The sequence below is a fragment of the Anolis carolinensis genome, chromosome 3 (genome assembly GCF_035594765.1).
Source record: "Anolis carolinensis isolate JA03-04 chromosome 3, rAnoCar3.1.pri, whole genome shotgun sequence".
Taxonomy (NCBI): Eukaryota; Metazoa; Chordata; class Lepidosauria; order Squamata; family Dactyloidae; genus Anolis; species Anolis carolinensis.
The window spans coordinates 231,849,184-231,875,486 of record NC_085843.1 but is presented as its reverse complement, the minus strand read 5'-3'; the positions used below and the strand labels follow the sequence as shown (position 1 = coordinate 231,875,486).

At 40.9% G+C, this 26,303-nt stretch overlaps 1 protein-coding gene across 3 annotated transcripts; it reads right to left on the bottom strand.

The window, feature by feature from the left end:
- On the bottom strand, positions 1 to 26,296 carry sfxn3 (sideroflexin 3). Of its 3 annotated transcripts, XM_003224233.4 has the most exons (11): positions 26,140 to 26,296; positions 15,842 to 16,006; positions 14,458 to 14,628; positions 13,557 to 13,655; positions 12,796 to 12,871; positions 11,576 to 11,661; positions 10,449 to 10,576; positions 8,617 to 8,666; positions 5,584 to 5,633; positions 4,087 to 4,134; positions 1 to 3,188 (listed from the first exon to the last, which is right to left on the bottom strand). In XM_003224233.4, the coding sequence occupies exons 2-11, from the start codon at positions 16,003 to 16,005 to the stop codon at positions 3,092 to 3,094; spliced, it is 969 nt and encodes a 322-aa protein (XP_003224281.2). In that variant the 5' UTR covers position 16,006; positions 26,140 to 26,296; the 3' UTR covers positions 1 to 3,091. The 3 variants fall into 3 exon arrangements, with proteins under 3 accessions (XP_003224281.2, XP_008114253.2, XP_008114254.2); XM_008116046.3 differs by lacking the exon at positions 15,842 to 16,006; XM_008116047.2 differs by lacking the exon at positions 26,140 to 26,296 and having other exon boundaries at positions 15,859 to 15,996.
- Between the last annotated feature and the right edge of the window lie 7 nt (positions 26,297 to 26,303).

Genomic DNA, 26,303 nt, shown 5'->3' with positions numbered 1-26,303 from the left:
CAAGAATTATACTCTTTATTTGGGAATAGTTGCCTTATTTAAAGCTATACAAGAGGTAAGACATGGAATCAGTGCAGATTCCTGCACAGAAATAGTGCTTGAAGTTTGGTAAAATAAGCCTCAAACATACCCATCATAATAAAATAAAAAGACTCAAATGACCCATCAAGAGACTTGTAAGACTTGGATGAGGTCTCATTAAGAGTAAACATAATAAAGAGCACATAACGACCTCTGAAAGAGCTATGAGCCTCCAACAACTATGACATTTATAAGAAACCAGACAGAGAAACCGTACTGGGGTTTTTGTCTGATTAAAGTAAGTGACTTGCTCCACAAATGAAAAGAATCAAAAACAGGATTAAGCCACTGACCTTCAGCCACCGTTGGCGAAGCCAGCATGAACCAGTTATGTTCTTTACCTTGATGTGTCACCATGAATGTCAGTTCCAATTTATTTTTTTGTGTGCAATGCTGAGGTTAAATAATTCCTCTGGACCCTGCTGCTGCTAAATTCAATGGTCAAAGTGACCTTTAACTAAAGGTTCTGGACTTTAGCAATGATGTTTGATGCCAGACTGCACAGAACACAGAATAGCATGGATTGCAGGAAAGTTAACTCATATCAGTCATATCCTGTGAAACCACAAGCAAAGAAAGTACTTTTCCTCTACTGTTTTGCCTTTGATTTTTCAAAACACCCGAACAAGTGCTTGGGACATCACTGACCTAAGATACCAAAAGGGTGTATGGATGAGCTGATTCAGTGCATTTGATTCAGTCATGTTGATCTAATATACCTTGTATCAACTCATTGTGTCTACACAGCAGACAAAAACTAGAGGATTACCATGTAGGCATCACAATCAACAAGAGAAATTTTGCCCAAACCTATTCAGTTTCATGTTACTTTCTTTACTGCAGTGGTTCTCAACCTGGGGTCCCCAGATGTTTTTTGGTGTACAACTCCCAGCCAATTGACCAGCTGTTGGGCTTTCTGGGAGTTGAAGGCCAAAAACATCTGGGGACCCCAGGTTGAGAACCACTGCTTTACTGGATCATGAGTCATGGTTTAGCAGCAAAGCATCAAATTAGTTCCCACACAGGTTATTTTCCCCTGTGTTAACAACTAGAGAGATCCAAGTCCTATATTGTCACAATATAGAAAAGATACTTGCATATACCTTGATTATTCAATTGCAGCAAAATACACCAAAGATTGTCAATTATACTGTAAACCTGATTGATATATATGTGACATGATATGCAGGACAGCTAGATCACCACAGCAATCAAGTCTTCACTTTAGGTTACAATAATGTATGTACTTAGAAACTTGGGCATCTGTGATGACAGAGAAAGATAAATTAAGTAAAACAAATTTATTTCTCATTTTGGGAGAGGAGAGCACAAAAGATGCTGCACCTGGAAGTTCTACTGCTAGTCAAATGAAGAAGACAAGATTAGAGATTTTCAATATTAAGAGCCAAAAGAAGTGATCCTCAGTTTGAATACGATCACTTTGAATTGCCCCTTGACCTTTAAAAATGTATCAGTGCTGCTTTAATATATAATGTGATGTGATAATAGTGAAAATAAGAGCAGAAGGACACAAGCTTGCTGCACAATAAGTCTGAACCATTTGTGTCACAATGTGAAATTTTATGGTTTCAACGAGCATATTTGGAATACATCTGAACGCACAGATTTCCATGTGCCTTTGTGATATCCATATATAGGGGTGGCTCTGTCATGAAGTAATATGACAGTTGTTTTAAGCAGCAAATTGTGGATGCTGTGTAATGATAGAAAATTGTAGTGATGTGTTGTTTTCAGTGTTATGAATGGGGAATTCTACCTCACTGGAGGTAGAATTCCCCATTGACTGGAGGTCTTTGGATAACATGCACCTTGACTTGATCCCCATCTACACTGGCCATTTAATATTGTTCAAAGCTAGCCTCAAACTGTAGCAGCTGGACAGCAAACTCCCACAAAACTGTGTGAAAGGAAGGTTTTAATGTGCATCAGTACTCTGTGGTTTGTGTAATTATCATCAAAACCTCAAACTGGTTCCAGGATTTCCTATGAAATCATCTGCACAGTGAAACTATTTTCTTCAATACTGGTTTGAAACAGAATTAAATGCTCAGTGTAGATGTGTCCTGGGTTCATGAGGATGTCATCAAGTAGTCAAGCTTAGGACAACCCACACACATGACAGCAATATCAGATTTTGGCTTTGTCTTCCAAGCACTTGAGCAGCTGTGAACGTGGATTTGATGAAAATTCCACATCTCTATTAGAAGTTTAGTTATTCCTCTTGTTGCATAGATATTCTCTCAATATAATTGATCACTTGCTTCCATTAAAGGCCCTGGGTACTGTCTCATATACATATTTAATTAAGGGTCACACATTCATATATACGTGGTAATTTTAAGGCTGTGTCAAATGTCATTCTTGTTATGTTTCACTTGCTGTTAAAAGGAATAAAATATATAGAAATGCTTAAGCACATATTATAACATAAAGAGAGATTGTAACAAAAAATACTATATGAATACTATATGAATCTTCTTTAGCATTGAATACACAAGATATAAGCTGAAATGCAGATTATGTTTCCTTCCACAATGGAACCAAAGGATTCAAGGTGTTCTATGGATTCTCGTCTCCCAAAATGATCCCAGAATCACTACTTTTGTGACATTATTTCACAATGGACTTAAAAAAAATCCTACACATACACACACAAACACACCACAATGGATTTGCACATAATATAGGGGTTCAGGGTTGCTTAAGACCACTTAACTGCTTTGGTCCTAACACCTAACTGGGTCAGGAAGGGAATGTTTGTACTTTGTTCACACATGACAATCTACTCTATGGTTCCCCTGAATCCAGGAAGGCTTTTATCATACACGTAAGACCTGCCAAGACTTGGCAGCCAATAAGAAAGCAGCATTTGCAAGGGATTATACTAGTTCAACGTGTAACTTTCTCCTTCTTGGGAGCACCGGATCTCTGGTTCTTCTTCTCGCCATCCCTTCTGCTGCATACCAGAGTAAGAATGAAAGAGCCTCTCTCAAAGCCCCTTATTGAAATAAACAACCTCAACGCCAGGATTCTTCTCCCGGATCTGAGCTTGGATTTCAGGTTCCAAGCGACTCACCCGCATTGAGCTGCAGAGAAATGTAAAAACACATCATCATCATCATCCCTCACCACTGCTTCCCTATTCTGCTATTTCATAGGTACCAAAATGTTTCCCATTTGAAGCATTGGATCTGAGAACAGAGGATGCATCAACACTGTGGAATTACTACAGTTTGACACCACTTAAATGTGGATATTGTATCACCTGATCACTAATATAATTATAATCACAAATATATCAGTAATATAACCCTTGAATATTAACTCTCATAATGAAACCTGGGGTGCCACTACGCTGTAGAAGTAATGCAGTTTGACGCCACTTTAAATACCATGGCTCAATGCTATGGAATCCTGGGATTTGTAGGTTGCTGTGTAGGAACTGTATGACCATGTTCCAGAAGCATTCTTTCCTGACATTTCGCCCACATCTATGGTAGGCATCCTTAGATGTTGTGAGGTCTGCTGGAAACTAGGAAAGTGGGGCTTATATATCTGTGGAATGTTCAGGTTGGGAGAAAGAATCTTGTCTGTTTGAGGCAGGTGTAAATGTTGCAACTGGCCACCTTGATTAGTACTGAATATCCTTTCAGCTTCAAGGTCTGGCTGCTTCCTGCCTGGGGGAATCCTTTGTTCGGAGGTGTTAGCTGGCCCTGATTATTTCCTATCTGGAATTTTCTGAGTGTTGTTCTTTATTTGCCATTCTGATTTTGCAAAGTTGCATACTACCATTAAGTTATAGTCCCAAGTTCCAAGCACTGAGCCTGGAGGACAAACTAACCGGCCTTACTGGACAGGACATTTCCAGAATACATCCCAGACACGAGATTTGTCCCAAGAACATCCTACTCTTTGGATTTCCAGCCCCCTACTTGGAAGGACCAAAGGTTTTAACTTCAATGTGTATACCATAGTAACACTTACCTGTTCTGTGGAAAAAGAGCGCAACAAAGGGGTGTAGCAAATACCAAACTGCAGGAAAGAGAGACAGAGACAGAAGAGGGGTTTTCAGACTGTCATTTATTCCCTAGCTAGCTCATGATTCTTTGGGGTAATTATTTTTGTTCCCAACTACAAGGGGAAGCAAGTTATGTGCAATACCTCTCTATGATGTGGGCACACATAAGGCACATTTCTGGTATCCAGTCAACATGCTGAATGAACAATATGTTGACAATATGTCAACATGCTGAATGGCACGATATGTCAGCCCCTATCTTTCAGGCTTGCTCCCTCCCTCCTACCTTCCCTCACAATAAAAGGCTTTCTTGGTGCCTCATCACACTAGAGCATGAATCCACTTTAAGACCGGTTTCTGCCTCCCGCAGAATTCTGGGTTTTGTAGTTTGGTGAGGCCCAGGACCTGTCTGGCTGAGCTGTTTGAAGCCCCCTCCCTAAAGTGGATTTAAAGTAGATTTCAAGTGGATCCAAGCTCTAGTGTGATGAGGTCCTTGGTGATATTTTTCGAGGAAAGCACTGAATAGAACCATGTAACCTATGACATTCTCCAATCTAGTGCCTTCCAAATGTATTAGACTACAAGTCCCTTTAATCCCAGCTAGCATGGTCAATGTCCAGGGATAACGAAAGATGATCCAAAGTATCAGAAAGACATCAAGATGGAAAAAAACCCTCCTAAATTATCATGTTGTTATAATTATAACAGAACTTGTGAGTGTCACATGAGTAAAATGCATTTGGGACATATATTGGTTTATACCATGATTGGGTATTTAGAATGAATCAGCAAGGAATGCTGGTACCAATCATCATGTAACTAGAGTAACATCTATATCACAGCAAAAAACAAAAAAAAACAAACTCTTGGTGTCTTGGTTTTTAGGCCTGTTCCTGTGGTTATTTGGAGCCCAAATTCAGAACATAAACAAGACTATTTGAGGCACCAAAATGTGCGTTGGCCAGTGAATTGTATTGCCTTTCATTTTTAAAAACTATGTTAGTTGGCCTCTTGTCTTGAAAGGCAGGTAAGAAATTATAAAATACCAATCAATCAGTGTGTGTTTGTGTTGGTGTACATTTATGCATGCTTCCCACAATCTTATCAGCACAAAATGTCACTGTTTACTTCTGCAAGTCCAGTGCAACTTGGTTTCACTCCAAAAAATGGTCATATATTACATTTACAATGTACCTATCCTCCAAAAGGTATAAGATGGTATGAACAGTCACTATTCTTTCTGAAGTCCCAGGGGATTCTCACAAAGTTGGCTTGACAGATGGAGAAAGCTTTGGGGGCTAAACTGAGATTTGAGCCCTGCTCTGACACTTTGACTGGTACAGCCCTTTAAACAGTGAGTCTTATTAAGCCAGTTCTAGGGTCTACTAATGAAAAAAGCTTAACATAGCCTCTGCTATCCATCTGATACACAACAGTCCAATTTGAACAAAGAGTTTACATACCACAAGCCCACCAATCCAACCTGCAGAGGAGCATTCATCATGGGGTATCGCTGAAAGAAACAAAAGACCATAAGCCTTATTATTACCTACATTGTTTTCCAATGCTGTGGTTTCTATGTTGAGCTTACAGGGCTTCAGCTGTTTGTATACAAGAGTTCTATATACAAGCCCTTCTGAGGCACAACCTACAGAATATTTGAGAGGAAAGGTACAACAGGATTTCATTTTAATAACACAGTGGCAGCATTTGGGTTCAAATGATAATGGGTTTATATCCTTTCCCTGCCAAAGATAATCTGTATTGAGAGGTAAAAGTATGCTAAGCTGCAGTTCTATACATGCTTAATTAAATTTAAAAATCTTGGTTTTTATCTGACATTAGAATGGGATGTTTAGGTATTTTCAGATATAAACTGTGCTTGCAGTGCCTTGTACACTTCTACAAAATCAATTTCTGTTGGTTAGGTTTTCAGATGTCCTTTAAGGGATCCAGAGAAAAGACAATCCAGGTTTTGAAAAATTTGATGTTTTTTTTAATGTTAAACAGTACAGCAAGGCCCTGCAACCTACTAAAACATGGATTGTCCCTTCTGAATGCTAGCAGAAGAGAGAGTTCAAGCTTTATTTAAAAAATAAAGAGCAGTCCAGAGAACCCAAATGGGTGAAGTGATGCAAAAGCATATTTGGGCATGACATTCACCCTGAAACCCACACTTTGCCTACTGGTGATTTAAGGTTCTGCTAAATAAAGCCCTTATAATCTGGGATTTTTAAAAATCATGTCAGAAGTGACTTCAGAACACACTACAAGTCGCTTCTGGTGTGAGAGAATTGGCCGTCTACAGAGAAGTTGTCCAGGGGACTCCTGGAAGTGTTACCATCCTGCTGGGAGGCTTCTCTCATGTCCCCGCAAGCTAGAGCTGACAGATGGGAGCTCACCCTGTCTCACAGATTGGAATCGGCAACCTTCAGGTCAGCAATCGGCAACCTTCAGGTCAGCAGTCCAGCCAGCACAAGGGTTTAACCCATTGCGCCACCCTTCTGCAACCTCATTGTGGACTGCTACCACCTCCAACTAATATGGGAAGCTGGCTGGGGGTGACAAGGTTTATAATCTAACACACCAAGAGGTAAGTAGGTCAGACAAAGTTACTATCTACAATTAATGTTGGAAAGAAGAGAGAACGTATTAGAAATAAAATCAAAGAACGTGGGAAGTATTAAATAACACTGACTGTCCATATATTCGAGAAGGGAAGTTGGGAAAACCTACACAGGCATATCTGACACTTGTTCAGATTTTAAAAAAACATTTCCTGGAGTACATATCACATTCATAAAAAGACATATGCAATTTTATCCAGCTGACAAAGTCCCCTCTTGATAGTTTTTAATACTAGGAAATACACATGACACTTGTTCAGCCTTTTCATGCTGCTTCTGAAACAGGAAGAAAGATCTCTTTCATCAAAAGCTTCAATTATTTTGTCATCATTACTAGATTCATTGACCCACTGGTTCTAACAGAATAGCGAATAAGCCTTACAAGAAAATAAGTTGCCCTTCCTAATTGGTAACTCATTTCTTTATCAAGTTCACAGATGACACCAAATTAGAAGGGACAGCTAATACTCCAGAAGACAGGAGCAGAATTGAAGAGTTTAGAGAGTTGGGCCAAAATTAACAAAACGAATTCCAACAAAAAGAAATGTAGGACTATACTTAGGCAGAAAAGATGATGCACAGATACAGGATGGGTGATACCTGGCTTGTCAACAATACATATGAAAAAGATCTTGAGAGTCTTAGTTGCACATGAACCAATAGTGTGATGCAGCAGTTAAAAAAGCCAATGGGATTTTGGGCTGCATCAAAAGGAGTATAGTGTCTAGATCAAAGGAAGTAATGGTGCCTCTCTATTCTGTTTTTATCAAACCTCATCTGGAATACTGTATCCAGTTCTGAGCACTGCAATTCAAGAGGGATATTGACAAGCTCGAAAGTGTCCAGGAGGAGGACAACTAAAATGATCAAAGGTCCCTATGAGGAGCGGCTTAAAGAGTCCCAAAAGAGATTAAATTAGCTCCTATCCTGGATGCCCTCCAGAAGAATCTGAAAACTTGGATGTTCACAGGTGCCTTCTCATAACTGATAATTGATTGTCCATGTGTTTTACCTAGGCCTTGGCCATTCCATGCACTTTATTACCTTTAGTAATTCCCATCCCGAGTCACAGAAGAATATACATTTTCAGATTTCCATTCCCCTTAAAATGGCCCATGACCTATGGTGCTTGACCACAGATTGGGATTACTGTCTATGTTTTACGTTATTTAAACTTTTGTAAGATGTGTTATTCTATTGTGATTTTACTGTGTTACTAGAGATGGAGCGGGGTATAAAGTTGTTGTTGTTGTTGTTGTTATTATTATTATTATTATTATTATTATTATTATTATTATTATTATTATTATTATTTGGGTATGTTTAGCCTGCAGAAGAGAATGCTGAGAGAAAACGAAATAGCCATGTTTAAATATCTAAAAGGATGTCAAATAGAAGAGGGAGCAGGCTTGTTTTCTGCTGCCCTGAAAACTAAGACTCAGAGCAATGGTTTCAAATTACAGGAAAGGAGATTCCACCTGAACATTAGGAAGAATTTCCTTACCCAGAGAGTTTTTTCAACAGTGGAACTCTCTGCCTTGGGAGTGTGGCGGAGGCTTTTGCTTTATAGGCTTTTAAACAGAGGTTGGATGGCCATCAATCAGGGGTGCTTTGATTGTGCTTTTCCTACATGACAGGAGTTGGACTAGATGGCCCTTGCAGTATATTCCAGCTCTATGATTCTATTATTCTTTTGGCATTGGAACAGAAAAGAGAGATATTGCAGGGTGTGAAGCCCTGAGAAACAAAGCAGAAAAATCCCTGCCTCACCCTCACCCCTGCCAAAAAGAAAGGTCATAATGAAAACAATCACAACATTTTCTCTATCGAGGTTTCAACTATGAATTTAAAATGCAAAGAAAAAAATACCTTCAAAAATGCTCTCTTCTCTAGGGCATTCATGATCACAGGAGGAATGGCTGTCAGAAAGAAGACAGAAATGGTGATAGATGCAACTACTCATTCTGTGTCTTCCCAAAGAAGAAACAGAGAGATTTGTGAGTTCATTCAAATAGACTGATTTCTCTGGCTGCCTCTAGGGCTGTGGTTCTCAACCTGTGGGTCCCCAAGTGTTTTGGCCTACAACTCCCAGAAATCCCAGCCAGTTGACCAGCTGTTGGGCTTTCTAGGAGTTGAAGGCCAAAACATCTGCGGGCCTACACGTTGAGAACCACTGCTCTAGGATTTACTTCTCATGTTTTCCACTGAACCCCTTATATCACAGATCATTCAGGAACAAATGCTAGAGCAGTGGTTCTCAACCTGTGGATCCACAGGTGTGTTGGCCTACAACTCCAAAAAACCCCGCCAGTTTACCTGGGGACCCACAGGTTGAGAACCACTGCTCTGAAGTATGCTTCTCATTCACTTCCCACAAGACAATGTTTGCTATTCATTACTGATCACTGTGAGCTAAGTAAAATTGTGCCCTAAAACATACTCATCCTTTATAGCTACAAGAAGGCAGACTGTAGTGAGAACACTATCCTTTTTTTGCTCTTCCTTAAGAGCTTCCAAAAGTTTCCAAAGAACTCTGATTTCCTGAAAGGTTGTCTGACATCTAAATTCAGTATAAATCCAGTATCTGCAGGACCGATATATAAGCAGTCCCCAAATTACAAACACCCAACTTAAAAACAACTCATTGGACCTCTTCATGTGGAGCATTTTAGCCCCATTTTGCCACTTTTATTTGTGGTAAGGATGGGGCCTGCCGTGCACCATCACACAATGCATGACAGGCCCCACCCACATTCCTCCCAAAACGGATCAGAAGCACCAAAAGCACTTTTCTCCCCTTTTCCCCATATGATGGGGGAAAAGGGCACCGGGGCAATGTGCATTGCCATGCATTGCCACCCTTTCTCCCATCTGATAGATGTTATGGAAAACTACCATTAAAATATAGCAAAGCATCCAAAAATCAAACAGGATACTAAAAGTTGAGTATTCAGCTCATTAGCCTGCAGAGCATGAGGTGTCATTGGTTGTGGCTGTAAATTCTTTACAGCCACAACCGCCCCCCCCCCCCCGCCCCGGGCTGGAGTTATACTTACAATGTACAGTACCTGTTCTGACTTACCAACACATTCAACTTAAGAACAAATCTACAGAACCTATCTTGTTCGTAACGTGGGGACTGCCTGTACATGGTTTCATTTATCTGACAAAAATGTCCCTGGGCATTTCAGCATGACTCTATGGTATCCTTGAACTGGAAGTCCTTCATTTCAATAGTATTTGCTATTGTCCACTGTTTTGTGTATCCATGGAAAATCTGGGAATGTATTCCTTGCAGATATGAGGGTTATACTGCACATATTCAATAGAATTTGACATATGAAATGCAATAGTATTCAGCCTGATTGTATATTTTATAAACTGCAGGAAATTATAATTCTTATGTTATGACATCTAACCAATAACATGCAATTGTGATTATTCACTGATGGCTTTTGAGTTTCCAGAGTTGAATCTTCAAAAAATCAAAACCATCAAGGCATCATGCCAAATATAAAGCAATCAGATTTCAAACCTTGAGTTAAAATGTTTACATTCAAACTCCAAATTCAAATTTTGTCTCAAACCTTCTCATCATCCATTACTCCCACCCATCAAAACAACGTATTTGGTAAAATTAGCAATAGACTATTCCTTGAATTTTGAATATTTGTTTCATGTCCATCATGGCAACTACTTACCCATGGCGGGTGCAGCCATCCCAATACGAGATATCACCACCTGCACAATTGCTTGTTGAGCTGCCTTTTTCGATTCACCCAGCCGATTCCCATTCTCGTCTGTAATGGGGATACCAAACTTTAGCTCCCTGCAGAAATGGAAGAGGGGGAAAATACGACTCTTTATTGTAATTTTCAGCCTTTCCCTTCTTTTGCTATCAAAAAGCTCTGTTGACTCTTCAAAATAAGACAATTACAAACTGTGTGGTATAGGGTCACATCCATGTGGACCAGAAGAATGATAGATACTGCTCAGACATCATCACAGATGGTGAAGCTACATTGTGCTTTGGAAAGCACGATTTAAAGAAACAGAAACTCTGCAAACATAAAAGTGCACATATATAGCATTTGTGTGTTCTGAGACCATGTCTGTACAGGCAAAATAGGCTCATCGCTCAGCTGCTATGTACCTGGATTTGCAGCAGAACAACTGCATCCAGCCATTAACTTGTGCCAATGGAACATACTGACTGAAAGCTCCTAAGTGATCCCAGAGTTTCACAGTTTCTTGCCAGAACCACTGTTCACATCACCATCAGATTCCACTGTTGCATCGCCCAGCAAACAGTTCCTTCCCATTCACTTACTTATTGGCAGCGACAAATTTCTGGTGATGCTATTTCTGGCAACAAGTCATATGACCAGAAATGCAACACTACCAAGAAGCCTCTGGGAGGGAGCTGCTTGCTGGCAGTGATGCAGCTGTGGCAGCAGCCCTAAGATGCCCTCTGCCCAAGCAGCATCGTGGAGAGCCAAACAGCTTTAGAGATGATCCCAAAATGCATTGGAGCAGCTCCAGAGTCCTTCAACTAAACAGCTAAAATAATTTCTTTTCAATGAATTTATTTTAGATTGTTTTGTCACGTTTTACTTTGTTTCCTCTTGTGAAAGCCTTCTTTGCAGGTGTTAATTTGGCACCAAGTATTGTAGATTCATTACATTATCACTGATGAATACCTCTGATGAATACCAGGGACAGGAGAGTGAAGACAGAAACCCAGTGGTGCACTTCATTAAAATATGCAACATGAAAGAAATGATTAGGAGTTTCACTATGCACACCCTCCATGAAGCCCACATCTTACCTTTGCCTCATTAATGGAATATTGATGCAGTTTGCGGCGGCCACAGCTGCAAAAGGCACATAGCGTCCTATGATTGGTGGCAAATGCTATCAAGGAAAAGGAGGTAAGAAAGACCAATGACACACTCTTTAAAAGCTGGCAGAGCAGACTTACATTCCAAAATAATGCCAAGATCAAAGTAAGGAGGAATGCTTTCTTTTTAAATTTTGGCACTATTTCCCTGTATACACTTGAACAAGTTTCTTCCTTTCCTTTTGACTGCAATTCCTTGTACTGATACAATGGACCATCCATTAAACTCTTTCTGCCATGTGAGACCCATTCATGTATGAAAGAAGAGCTGACTGCTGAAATTGTGAAAAGTAACTCTCCATGTATGTTGTGAGTAAATACCACAGGATGGCAGCATCCACATCAAAAGTGCAAAACTGAAAATGTTCATCACAGAAGCAATACATGCATGCTTACTGAAATAGGCACTGAACAGACTGCACTCCAGCACCATGAGATGCAGAGCCAACCTTAAGAAATAGGACCACAAAGTGGAATCCACGGCGTGCGAGTGTGGAGAAGAGAAAATCATAGACTATCTATTACAATGCAGTCTGAGCCCTGACACATGCACAATGGAGGACCTTCTTATAACAACACCAGAGGCACTCCAAGTGGCCACCTTCTGGTCAAAGGATATTTAGTATAATGCTAAATTTTTAACTTTGTTTGTGTTTTCAAATACATTACAACTGTACCCTCAGTTCGCTTCTGATATGATAAATAAATGAACTGAAATATTTATTTATTTATTTATTTATTTACTACATTTATATCCCGTTCTTCTCACCCCGAAGGGGACTCAGAGCGGCTTACAAATCAAATGAACATACAATATATTATGAGTATAGCACAATATAAGCATTAAATTATTATGCTGTACTATATCATTATATAGTAATATTATTAGTAATATTACATTTAATATATAATATATAATTAATATAGGCAAGTAATGTGGTAACCAAAGATTTTATTTCTAACATGTAATTTCTCCAATCCTGCAGGCCTGTTAAACTACAACTCCTATAATTCCCTGCCCAACAGGATAGGGAAAGATGGCTTAATCTCGGCAAACATCCCAGATATGATTGAATCAAGCCATACAGGATTTCTCCAAGGATAATTCCATTCTGTGCCAGAACAAGCTAAACCAATGGGTCACTTACCTTGGTGAGAGACTTCAGTCCCAACGCTGTTACTACGGCTCCCGTGGTTGCACTGATGTAGGCTGTACCCAGCTGGCTACAAAGGAAGCAGGCAACTCTGGTGAGAAAGTCTTCCCTGCTCTTTTTCTAACCCCAGCTCTGACTCCAACCTGTGAAACATCACTTGGTTTCTGGAGTAGTCAATGGAGTAGTGAATCTGTTCTTGATCTCGCTCCAGATTTTATCCAAGATAGTGAACCTAATTTAGCTATTTGCATCCACATAGAAGGAGCTGGGAGCCTCAAGCTGAACAGTAACGCAAACATATTTTAGGGGAAAATTCATACGAAAGGAAAAACCTCAGAATAGTCCAATAAGGGCTCTGCATGTTTTATATCACTGGAGTGAGGGAGGGGACATGGGGACTGGCTGAGTAGCTGACTGGCTGGACTGACTCGGAACAAAAGTACTTCATTCTTTAATATTTTCTTTCAAGTTCCAATATAGGGAGAAAGTGTTTTTAGGTCTTAACGCAGTGGTTCACAACCTTTGGGCCTACAGCCAGCTTACCAGCTGTTAGGAACTGTGGGAGCTGAAGTGCAAAACACCTGGAGGCCCAAAGGTTGGGAACCACTGGTCTAACGGCTTGCTTCCCTGGTAAAATTACTTCTGAAACCATCTGATGACATGGATTAGTCAACATCATTGCCGTCTGGTGCAATTCCCCACAGAAACATTTACATTCATTGCCAGTGGTGTCAGGCAAACTTAAGTCTCCTTACTTGATGGTGATGGGGGCATCTCCACTCCTGTTAGTGTAGTTTACAATGGCATTGAAAGACTGGTTCACCCATTGCCAGAATAACACAGCTGGGGTTGTCCTGCAGGAAAAAAGATAATCAGAGTTTACACAGATCACTGGGCAGACAAAGTATGAATCAGATCAGAAAAAGACAGATTGCTCTCTCCCTGTGTGCTTCTCTCAGTCCACCTACACAGCTGCTCAATGAACGCCTTATGGTTTCATACGTTCATAAATCAGTAGCATACATTCTTGGTACTTGTTCTGGTAGACAGATTTCTAGACACTCTCATGGGCTATTTTTTTTGTTTATAGACATACATACTTCCCACATAGGTTTTATGGGTTACAGGCATTAGAAGACACACAATACGTTTGCACACAGTTTGGCAAATATGCAAGAACTTGCATAGGCATGCTTGGTATTATAAATACAAGGGCCTATTTAGAGGTTTTGTGGATTCTGTAGAAGACATAGTTTATCATGGTCACAGCTTTTACTTACAGATATCACACATGCAAGTGAACAATAGTCCAAAACTAATTGCACGGGGACACAGATTAAGCGAATATCACAAAATGTATCAAAATGCCAAAAGACAGGCATATTTGACTTCTTATTTTAGCTTCACTCTACATCTTATGTTAGCTTGGCCATATCACTGAAAAGACATGGTTAAGCCCTCTTCCTCCAACGACATGGCATGGTCCAAGTCAGAACTCCCAAAGCACTACTTTTAATGAAATACAAAATAAATTACATGATCGAAGCAAAGGTCTGTCATCGCATCTACTTTAATGCTTGGGTTACACACCATACCACCTAACTCCCACACAACAGAGACAAAGCACAAGAGGGGATCTTTAGCGTTTTTACATGCCTGTAGAAGGTCAGCATGCATCCAGTGATGGTCATATTCATGGGCACCTGGGCAGACATTCGCCCAATCAGGATCATTTTCTCGCCAGTATCTGGATGAAAGGCTGAGTCATATATGTATTTAGCTCGCCACAGCTGGTCTTCAGTCAGTCCTGGTGATGCTTTTCCCATCCTGAAATAAACCACAAAAGTTTGGAGGTAAGTTGGGGAAATGAATTGTTACACTGTGGAGGTTACTGGAGAAGAAAAATAAATAAATTCATTGAATCAGGACGAGATCAGGCATTAATGGCAACAAAATATCTGGAAAGGTAGTGCAGACAAGTGACCACTGTACCCTCCAAATATATCTCTGTATTTTGTTGTGGACAAGTTCGGCTGGCTATTTTTGCAGGTTCTGAATTATTCAATTCAGAATAGATGGCACAATGCTCTTTCAGCTATGCCCAAACCATACTACTGCAAGAATTCAGCACTACGCCCAAAATAAAATCTTCTGTAAACTTTCTGTAAGCTTTCTGGCTAATTGGAATATTAAAGCTGATCTTGGCATTCATCCTTCCTGCTTTGCAAATTATTCAGTGGTTCTAGCCACCATACAGTTATGGTTGTGGAAAGGTCTGTGTTGTTATTTCTCTATACAAAAACATGGCAAATGCTGTACTAGCAAAAGGGAAGCCACTTTGAGTCTTCTTGTGGAGGGAAAAAGTAAGGTACAAAAAACATAACGAACATAATAATAATAATAATAATAATAATAATAATAATAATAATAATAATAATAATAATAACAATAACAACAACAATAATAGATCTCTAGTTTTGGAGAAAAGATATGAAGACTGAGGGCCAAATCAAGTACAGACAATCTCCAAACTACAAACATCTGACTTAGAAACAACTCATAATTACAACAGGGATGAGAAAACAGGAAGTAGAAGAAATCTAACCCCAGGAAGGGAAATTTACTCCTGGAAGAGTTAACACGGGGAAAAGATATCTCAGCTGAAGCTTTATCACAAATCCTTGTTTCCACAACAAGCCAACCTTTTCAAAATCCAATTATCACAGAGATAGAAAGTGAGGTGAAATATTCTGAACAGGGGCACAGACGGCAAAACAAACGCCACAAGAGTGTTAAGCCTTCCCTGTGCTATCCAAAGCTATAATATATATATTTAGGCTGGAGATAACACTTTAAAATGTATCTGTTCTGACTTACAAACAAATTCAACTTAAAAACAAACCCACAGAACTTATCTTGTTCGTAACTTGGGTCTGTCTATACTTGGAACATTCTTTGGGTTTCCTCAGAGCTTAAATCTACCTCATTGTCGGTGTGCCCCCTGCCAAAAACTAAAGCAATCCCAGACTAACAAGAGAACCTGTAATCTTCAATCACCCTCCGAGCGTCTTCCAAGGTCCTGCTTGAGAGCAGGAGGTTGCGGGGATCTGTCACCGTGAAGAAATGCTTCGCTCTCCCTACAAAGGTGCTCTGGTCCCATCGTGGTTCCTTGATGTTGATGTTCAAGGACAGTTCCGTGGCCATGCTTTCCAAAAAGAAAAAGAGAAATACAAAACACATCAGTGCCAGCTGATATGACGCTACCCATAAGTGAAGGGGATACTGAAATGCTCACGCTCACTGGCAAACTGTTGTTATTTCATGGTATGCATCAGTTATGATTTTGAGTTCTGATACACGTCTGAAAATGACCAAGAAAAGCATCAAATACCCCTGCTGTTATCTCATCAAGAGGAACACCTACTTCCTCAAACACAGAGCAGATATTGTGATGGCAAGTCTTGTGTCCTTTATTTTTTTCAAATAGAAAGCTAGAATTTACTACAAGCATTATTACAGGTTGAGTTATCATTAGTTCTCAGAAGGAAATGTCGCAGTAATCTTCTTATCATCTCCCCACTTCCCAGCCTTTGAAAAAGGCTCTCTGGATGGCTGAAATCCAAACCCAGCTGAACAATGGGAGAATGAGGGGATTGCAGAGGAGTGCAAGAAAATTCATCCATGATCAGGCAAAGGTGACAAAGGTGGAAATCTTCCTTCCTTCACATATGACAATTTATTTTTCTAGACACAGGGTGCATCTGCAGTTTGACATCGCTTTAACTGCCATGGAATTATGGGAGTTGTAGTTTTACAAGGTTTTTGGCTTTATCTGTCAAAGAGGGTTGGTGCCTCACCAAACTATAAATCCCAGGATTTCATAGCATTGAGCCATGGGAGTTAAAGTGTTCTTAAATTGCATTAATTCTACAGCGCAGAGCCAGTCTTAAGGCTTGAAATCCCATCACAGAAAGTAGGAATAAGCAAAACAAGAAAAATTACTGGATATCAACAAGATATTTGCATGCCATCCCTACAGGGCTGTAGCCAGGAGGAGGGTAGGGGTTCAACCCCCCCCCCCCGAAATTTTTTCAGGTTTTAAAAAAAACCTGGTTTACTCATGAATTTTAACTGGTTAACCAAATCCCCATGAGTGTCCACTGAAGTTTATCTGTCTTGAGTGTCCACTGAAGTTTATCGATGGAGCTTGATTTCTAAATTATTTTGTTATGGAACTACTCTTCATGATTTGCTAAAAAAAGTTTCAAACCCCCCCCCCCCTCGAAATGTTTTTCTGGCTATGGGCCTGCATCTCTAAACACAGCTGTCATTTATAGTCATACTAGTTGTGCCCGGCCACGCATTGCTGTGGCTTATGGGAATCTTTTGTTGGCCAGGTGTAATAGCAGTGAATAGTGTTGCAGCCTCAAAGCCTGGCTGTTTTCTTCTTATGAGAATCCTGGTTTGGTGAGCTGGAATACAATGGAATTGGCTTGCTGCTTGGAAGGCTGGGAACTTGCGTTCTAGGGAATGTTTTTTTTGGCCAATTTGAATTGCAATGAATAGCCTCGCTGCTTCAAAGCATGTACCTAGGGGAATCTTTGGTTGGTCAGCTTCAATAGTACAGAGTAGTGGTTTGGCGACTCTGGAACACGTCTGGCTAGCAGTATTAAAAAAAAAACTAAAATCAGGACAGTAAATGAAGAACACCACTCAGAATTCAGAGGAATTCCAGAAATGAAACAATCAGGACCAGCTAACACCTCTCAACCAAAGATTCCCCCAGGTAGGAAGAAGCCAGGCTTTGAAGCTGCAAGGCTATTCAATGGTAATCAATGTGGGCAATTGCAACATTCATACTTGGGTCAAGTAGAAAAGAGTTTTCTCCCATCCATGTTTGTATGTGTGTGAATATATGTGTTTACAGTGATTTGTGTGTATATGGGGGGGGGGGGGTGCATACGAACACAGAATCCCTCCCACCTAGCTCTGCTTCCCAAGCGGGGCCCTCTCACTGAGGGCCTTCTCAACGGGGACCTGGCCAGGACTGAGAAGCAGCCTGGCGGGCGGGCGTCCCTTTCCCACATCTTCCTGCTCCCCTCCCCTTTCCTTCCCTCCTGGGATCTCCTCCCCTCCAGGCTGCCTTTCTCTCCCAGGCCTCGACTGCGGAGTGTCATAAGACGGGCCACCGGGTGCTTCCTCTGCAGACGCGGCACCACTGTTTTTTCTCCTCCGCCGGGCAGCGGCTTCCTGCTGCTCCTCCAAAGTGAGGAAGCCAGGCAGCACAGAGACCTGGCTTTCCTCCCCTGCAGTCTCCTCTTACAAGAGTTGGGGCTGCTGTTTGGGGTTTTTTTTCTCCCTTGCGCAGGAGGGTGGCAGGGCCATGTGTCGTCTTGTAGCATTTTTGGCTCTCCCTCCGCTGGGCTTATCGTGCAGGTGCAGTAAAAGCCTCCCCCCACTCCATTGCCCATGGAATGTCCACCGCCGGACTATGGCTCCTAGAGAGCCTTGCGCCATGGGCTGTTGAAGAGTCTTCTTCTCGCCTTCTGGGGTTTGTAGGGTGACAGAGGGAAGGTTTTAAGTCCTTGGCTCTGTGTTTTTATGTGTTTTTGTTAGTGCTGGTCACTCGTTGGGTTGGTAGGCGTTTTGTGGCCAAATTTGGTGTCATTTGGCCCAGTCATTTTGTTGTTAACTCGGTCCTACAAACAAACATTACATTTTAATATAGATAGATAGAAGAAGAAATCAAACACAAAAAAGCTGGGTTTTGTTTTTTAGGACTTCAAGAATCCCTTAATCAGCATGGCCTATGGAGATCCTGGGCAGTCCAAAAAATAATTATTCTAAACTCTGCTCCTATATAAAATATACTCAGTTGTATAGAATGCAGTGGGTTTTTAAACTTTCTTTCATCATTCATGGACTTTCATCAATCGCCTAATATAAGAAAGGGATTTCAATCAAAACAAAACAACATTTTTAATAAGATTGGAAAGAAAAAGAGCTGATCTGAGATATAGTCACACATTCCAATCCATATCAGAGCTATGAACAGAGGCAATGATGATACATACGACTTCATAAGTGGGCATGCAACAAGAGTCCTCAACAAAGCTTCTGATTTGAAGGGAAATGACTTTCAGTCGGCAGATTTATTGTTTTTACACCTCTGTACTGTTTGACAGCCTGATAGGCCAGTATCACTTTTATGATTATTTGAAGTGTCAGTATCCCAAAATGAATGTTTTTGTATCCCATATCTATACAATTAGTGTTTGATAGTATTTCTATTAATGAGTCTGAAGAATCTCACCTCAGACGTTGAAAACTGTAAACCATTCCAAATTTTAATTGCCTTTTCTAGCTTAACCTATAAGATTTTATCATGTGGTTAAATGTGTTGGATATGTTTTACTGTATTTATTTATGTTTTAATTTTGTTATTCTTTGGTCAGTCTTATATAGTTTTAAATTGTCTTATTGTATTTGATTTTTTTAAATACTTTCTTGTTTTGGCATTGAATATTTGCCAATTGTTACATTGCTGGAAAACGCCAAATCCCCCTGGGGAGATAGGGCGGATTATAAATAAGGTGTATTATTATTATTATTATTATTATTATTATTATTATTATTATTATATTATTATTATTATTAAGTCGTCTACAATCCATAAAAGTGCATGTTATACTATAACTCCCATCATCCTCTATCAGACCCCCCCCCCCCCCAAAAATCCCGCCACTATTTTTTGTTGGACCGCCATGAAGGATATGTGTACCAAGTTTGATCCAGATCCATCACTCCATGTATGAGCCTGTGGATCAAACATACATATACATAAACATTGACTTTTATAGAGAGAAATGTCGCTGGGACACCCAACTTCATGAATATTCTAAGCTTCTCTGGATCCACTGTTAGGGATGCTTCCAGTTCTTGGACTGGCTAGGCTAGGGAAATGCACATATCCCAATGCATTTTAAGTTACCTATTGCCTAACAATGAAGCTAAACCTTTTTTAAAAAATGTAATAAACCTTATTTCATTTTAAAGGACAGAGGCCAGTGAGAATTATATTAAGGTGAAAGAATAAAATGAGTCTTTCCACTTTCCAAGGAAGCATACTCACCCTTTAAATCTTGTTTTCCACACCCCGATGGTTACCCAGGCAATAAATTTAAAAAATACAACATCCTCTTCTAAGAAAAATGCCAACCACACATTCTCTGTAGAAGGAGTAATCCTTTTGAACAAAAACCCTGTGAGCCACAACAGCAATTTATTTATTTTTAAACCAGAGAAAAGCTGATAAAGGAGACTTTATGTGAAGTATTACTGGAACAAATATAAGGAGATTTTGCTACACAGCTTGCAAAGGGTATTCAGGAACACATGCATTTTGAATCCAATGCAATTCCTGGAATTCAAATGAAGTTCTCATTAGTGCGTGAAACGTAGTGTGAACAAGGAAATTAGTACATGCATAGGAGACAGGACCAATTAGGGACAAAGAAGTTAGGATCTCTCTTCTTGTTAATCTGAAAAACTTCAAAAGCAACATGAAACATTTTTATGATTTTTCCTGGTGTACAAGCAGATGGCAAGGGGATTGAATGGCATATCAGAATCCAATTTTCTATCTCTCAAAAAGGAATTACAGATCTTTAAAAAACAACCTTCTATGTTTCCTCATCTGACCTTCTATTTGAAAACCAACAAAGCAGTCAGTACTTGGATGGAAGACCATTGTTGTTGTTATTCTTTATTTATGAAGTACTGTCAAATGTACATAACAATTTTTAGTAAAACAGACGAATGCAGTGGGTGCTATATACATATGTGCATGCATAAACAGAGGGAAAGAGGAATAAAAAATCACAAAATTTTAACATACAATTTTTAAAAATCATCCAGGTGCAATCCAAAAAAACCCCTACCAAAATACAAAGCAAACTGAGCAATACATGAACCGGTAATCAAAATTTCCAAAGCTATGAAGCATCACATTAAAATTTCCAAAGCTTTGGAAACTAAAAAGTTTTCAACTGAGATTTAAAAGCAACCAGGGATTGAGCCCAAAAATGCTATGGGAGGCAATTCCAAAGTGTGGCACAGTGAACCAAAAAGTATGAAGCCAAGCAAAAGAAAGAGGAAACCCTTAGCTGGGTGAGACACCTTGAATTCCAGAACATAGATCTTGAAATAAGGGCTGAAAGACTGCCAACAAATAACAAGTGCTGTAGGCGGTATTTTGCAGAAAGGAATTGGCAAACCACCTCTAGTATTCCTTGCTTAAGAGAATCTTAAGAAATTCACGGGCTTGCCTGTCATAAGCTGACAGATGGCATCTACAGACCTGACCTCCATCTACACTGTCCATTTAATGCAGTTTCAAGCAGTACTAAAGAAAGTAGTATTACTGTGTAGATGATTATGTATGAAATCCTGGAATCAGTTTGAGGCCTAGATGGTGATGACACAAACCACAGAGCACTGATGTGCATTAAGGGCTTTCTTTCACATGCTTTTGTGAGAGTTTGCTGTCTGGCTTTGATCTGCATTAAAGGGTCAATGCAGCTAGGGGAAAACTGGCTGTGCTGGAATTCTCTAAGAGCCTCACAGACTGCCAAATATTATGACAAGCAAATTCCCCCCAGAACTAAATGCAACTCACTTCTGCTTTGTAAAAGAAAACAACAGTTTTGTCAAGTCAAGCAGTACAACGGGGCCCCATTGCTTATTCAATCATTTTGCTGGAAAGGAGCATCCTGAGCCAGTTTTCAATGGGTTACTGTCACAAAAAGATATGCCTTGGGCAACCTATGTTACCCTCCCCTGATGTAGGCTTGACTATTTGCTGGGCCAGGCAGCTTTCCACATATTTTCACAATTTTTGAGCCACCTGAAGTCCATTTCGGAATCTAATCCAGGGTTGGAGATTGGGTCAACCAGGTGATACTGGACTACAAATCCCAACATTTTTTCCCAGCACAGTGAATAGGAGGAATGTAGGATGTTGCAGAGCAATATCTGGAAAGCAACCTTGATGTAGCCTAAATATTATTCCTACTCTGCAAGATCTGCAGCCATATCAAGTAGCAGTTCTTTGCATCAGCTGCAGATGGGCCTCAAGTCAATGCTGTTTAGTAATAATGTTGTTCCTATTATGTGTGTATGTGCCTTCAAGTCACCTGTAAACGTATGGCATGAATTTCATAAGGTTTTCTTAGGCAAAGAACACTCAGAGATAGTTTTGCCAGTTCCTTCCTCTGAAATATAGCCTAAAGCACCTGATATTCATTGGCGGTCCCCATACAAGTACTAACTAAAGATAGCCCTGCTTTGCTTCTAAATTCAGACATGATTTGAAATATAGTGCACATCATCTAGTATTCCCATCCAAGTAATAACCAGGGCTGATCCTGCTTAGCTTCCTTGATCTGGTGTTTTTGAAGTATTTAGGTCAGGACCATTGCATATTGTATAGTATTATATATTATATTAAATGATTTATGTATACTATGCAAAGCAGAGTTCAACAATGGAGAAGCTATAGAGAAGCACTTAGCTAATGTTGTTAAATGGCTACTGTGAGTATGGCTTAGCAAAAATTGAGAGGGTAGGACATATGGATTTCATTTAGCCTTTCCAGCACAAATGAAAACAAATGTGAAATTTATAAAGGTTCTCTAAATTCACAACCCACATTTCAAAGCCATCTTCTTTCGCTGCATTCATAAATCCAGCCCCTCACCCTGGCCTCACACTGTAATGATGCCATGCAAATGGACTGGGAGCCAAACCAACTCAGTAACAAAGATCACATGAAGAGCTTGTATTAGTTTGTTCTCCTTTGGCCCCACAATCTCATAGGGTCGTTGTGAGCATAAAACACAGAGCAAGATACACATACACTGCCCTAAGCTCTTCAGAGGAAAGATATGATATACATTTTATAAATATTAATGAAAACCTACTTCATAATGATATTGTTAGAATAAGAAGAAGATCTGGCCCTGTCTAGACAAGGACAAGATAAATAAATAATATACAGTACGGTTTCATTTATCCACATCTGACAAAATATGTCCTTTCCTGGCATTTGATTATATGACATTCTGGACCAGAGGTCATTCATTTTGATAGGGTTTTCTATTATCCATAATTATGTATATCCACATGAAGTCTGGGGACATATCTCCCATGAATTCTGGGATTGAACTATATGATTCCAAGTAGTTGGATGAATAACTGTAAAGTGAAAGCATGGAGGATGCTAATTACTACAGCACTTGCATTATGGATCCCAGTTTGAACCATGACTCATTTGTCTGCATAGTCTTTCAAACAAATCCGCCTATGGAAACCCCAGAAAGTATATCTATGTATATATCCCTATTTATTCAAGATACCAAGAAGGTGGTTAATCCAAGCAGCGGAAAGAATTAGAAGAAGGGAAGATGATGTTTCTCATTCCTATTATTTCTCCATTCTTTTCATAGATTCATAGAAACATAGAGTTGGAAGGCCATCCAGTCCAACCCACTCATAGAATCATAAGAGTTGGAAGAGACCACATGGGCCATCCAGCTCAACCCCCTACCAAGCAGGAAAATCGCAAAGCACCACTGAAAGATGGCCATCCAGCCTGTTTAAAAGCCTCCAAAGAAGGAGCCTCCACCACACTCTGGGGCAGAGAGTTCCACTCTGAACAGCTCTCACAGTTGGGAATTTCTTCCTAATGTTCACATAGAATCTGCTTTCCTGCAGTTTGAAGCCATTGTTCTGTGTCCTCGTCTCCAGGGCAGCAGCAAACAAGCTTGCTCACTCCTCCCTATGACTTCCCCTCACATATTTATACATGGCATCATGTCTCTTCTCAGCCTTCTCTTCTGCAGGCCAAACATGCCCAGCTCTGTAAGCCACTCCTCATAGGACTTGTTCTCCAGACCCTTGATCATTTTAGTCACTCTCCTTTGGACACATTCCAGCTTGTCAACATCTCCCTTAAACTGCGGTGTCCAGAATTGGACACAGTATTCCAGGTGTGGTCTGACCAAGGCAGAATAGAGGGGTAGCTTCCCTGGATCTAGACACTATACCCCTTATTTATGCAGGTCAAAATCCCATTGGCTTTTTTGCTGCCACATCGCATTGTTGGCTCATGTTTAACTTGTTGTCCACAAGAACTCCAAGACCTTTTTCACATGTACTGCTGTCGAGCCAAGCATCCCCCATTCTGTATCTGTGCATTTCATTTTTTCTGCCTAAGTAAATTATCTTGCATTTGTCCCTGATGAACTTTGTTTTGTTCATTTTGGCCAATCATCTCTCTAATCTGTTAAGATTGTTAACAGACTCAAAGCAGTCCTGACAAATGGCCATCTGGCCTCTGCTTTAAAACCTCCAAAGAAGTGAGAATATTTTATGAATGGCTGAGGTTGTGTCTACAACAGGTATGGGCTTTTTTGTCTTGGGGCCTCATTGCGGGCCTGGCCAGGAGGGAGGGGGGCCAGGCACACACTGGGTGGTGAGGGCCAGGAAAGGGCAGGGAACCAGTCATCCTCAGGTTGTTCTCCCAGCATAAGGATGGGGCTGCATACCCTGTCCTTATGCTGGAAAAAAGGCAAGACACGTGGTGACTGCCCCAATCCTCGTTCCCGATTCTCAGGCTGTTCTCTTGGCATTATGTCAGGAGGAGAGCAAGACAGGTGGTGGCCAAGAGTGCTCTCAGCCGCTGCGTGCCTTCTTTGAGCCATCTTCCTGGCATAAGGATGGGGCTGCTTGCATTGTCCTTATACCAGGAGGGCGAGACACACAGTGACTGAGAGCGCTCCAGAAGGCTCTCAGCTGCTGCGTGCCTCCCTCATCTTTTTGGCATAAGGATGAAGTGGGCCAGATATCCTTATGCCAAGAGGACAAGGAAAATAAGGAGGGCCTGAGGTAAGCACCCAGGGGACTCACATCCGGCCTTAGTTTACCCATGCCTGGTCTTTTACAGATTGATGATGATAAATGGAAGCTCTTATGTGTGCCCACGATCCAGAGTCACCCGCAGAACAATAGCATGCCACTCAGGTTTGCGGAACAAAAACACAGGAACTTTACTGATTCCATGAAATCAAAAACAGTAGTATTTACAATGATCCCTCTGATCACAACAGTCTACAGTCATAAATAGTCCTTTCTCAGTCCACAAATCTGCTTCAGAGAAAAATACAGTCCTGGTTCTTCTCCCTATTTTCTCAGCAGCAAACAGGCCTCAAAATAGCAAGGCCTCTCTCTGAGTACACTGCTCTCTACACCAACAGGACTCAGTCAGCATTGAAAACTTGTCCAAACTGGTTCTGCAGCAGCAGAAACAGAAACAATATCAAATCAATTCTCAGGTCTTTGCGGGCTCAGTCAATCTTCTTCATGCACTTCATTTTCCAGTTAACACACACAGCATAATGCCTTTGCAAACCATGTAGAATTAACATAGTTTGACACCACTTTAACTGACAGTTCCATGCTATAGAGCCCTGGGAGTTATAATTTAGTGAGGCCCCAAGCACCCTTTGGCAGAGAAGGCCCTGGAAATAGACAACTCTCAGGATTTCAGTCAAAGTGGTGTCAAAACTGCATTAATTCTTCAGCGTAGATGCATCCCTCCCCAATTTGCATCCATTCCCTCGCAGGATGCTCATCCCCAGTGGAAAGGGAGAAGAAGGAGCCCTTTGGCGCGTGGGAGGCTCGTGACGCCACTGGACCCCACCCAAAAAAGAAAAGAGAACTGATTATGACTCATATGAAAATGGAACAGAAGAGGGGGGAGAGATCGGAAGGGAGGATGAGTAATCTACAAGAGAGAGGAAAAAGAAAGAAAACAGTTAAGTTGCATCCACCCAGACTGCATCTACACAGTGGAATTAATGTAGTTTGACACCACTTGAACTCAAAGCTATGCAAGCATGAGAACTGCAGTTCTACTTCTCTGCCTGGGAGTGACACCAAACGACACCTCCCAGGACTCCATGGCAGTTAAAGCGGAACCAAACTGGATTAATTCCATAGTGTAGAACAGGCATGGGCAAACTTGGGCCCTCCAGGTGTTTTGGACTTCAACTGCCATCATTCCTCACAGACTTAAGCGGCTGAGGGGGGAAAAGAAGGGGCCTGAGGATGTGAGGAATGATGGCAGTTGAAGTCCAAAACACCTGGAGGGCCCAAGTTTGCCCATGCCTGGCGCACCCGGCACCAAAGGGAAGGAGGCAGGTGGGGTGAGTGGAAGGGAAGGTGACACCAAAGGACACCACAGGAAAGGGCGCGGTTTTTATCCCGCATTCGACTCACTTTTGCTGTCCCCACGAGTCCAGGCGGCTACTGCTACTACAAGCAACCCTCTCAGCGGTGCTGCCCTGCTTCCAAAGGCGGGCCCCTTCCCTCGGCACCCCAAGAGCGGGCCAATGAGAGCGCGCGAGGGGCGGGGCCGAGGGCTAGCAGGCTAGTCTGAGGCT

Coding starts and splice junctions, on each gene's coding strand:
- sfxn3 (XM_003224233.4), bottom strand. CDS start 16,005: ATGGCCACGGAACTGTCCTTGAACATCAACATCAAGGAACCACGATGG. Junction 8,667..10,448: donor GATGGCTGCACCCGCCATGG/GTAAGTAGTTGC, acceptor TCTTTCTGACAG/CCATTCCTCCTGTGATCATG. Junction 4,135..5,583: donor GTTGGATTGGTGGGCTTGTG/GTATGTAAACTC, acceptor TCTTTCCTGCAG/TTTGGTATTTGCTACACCCC.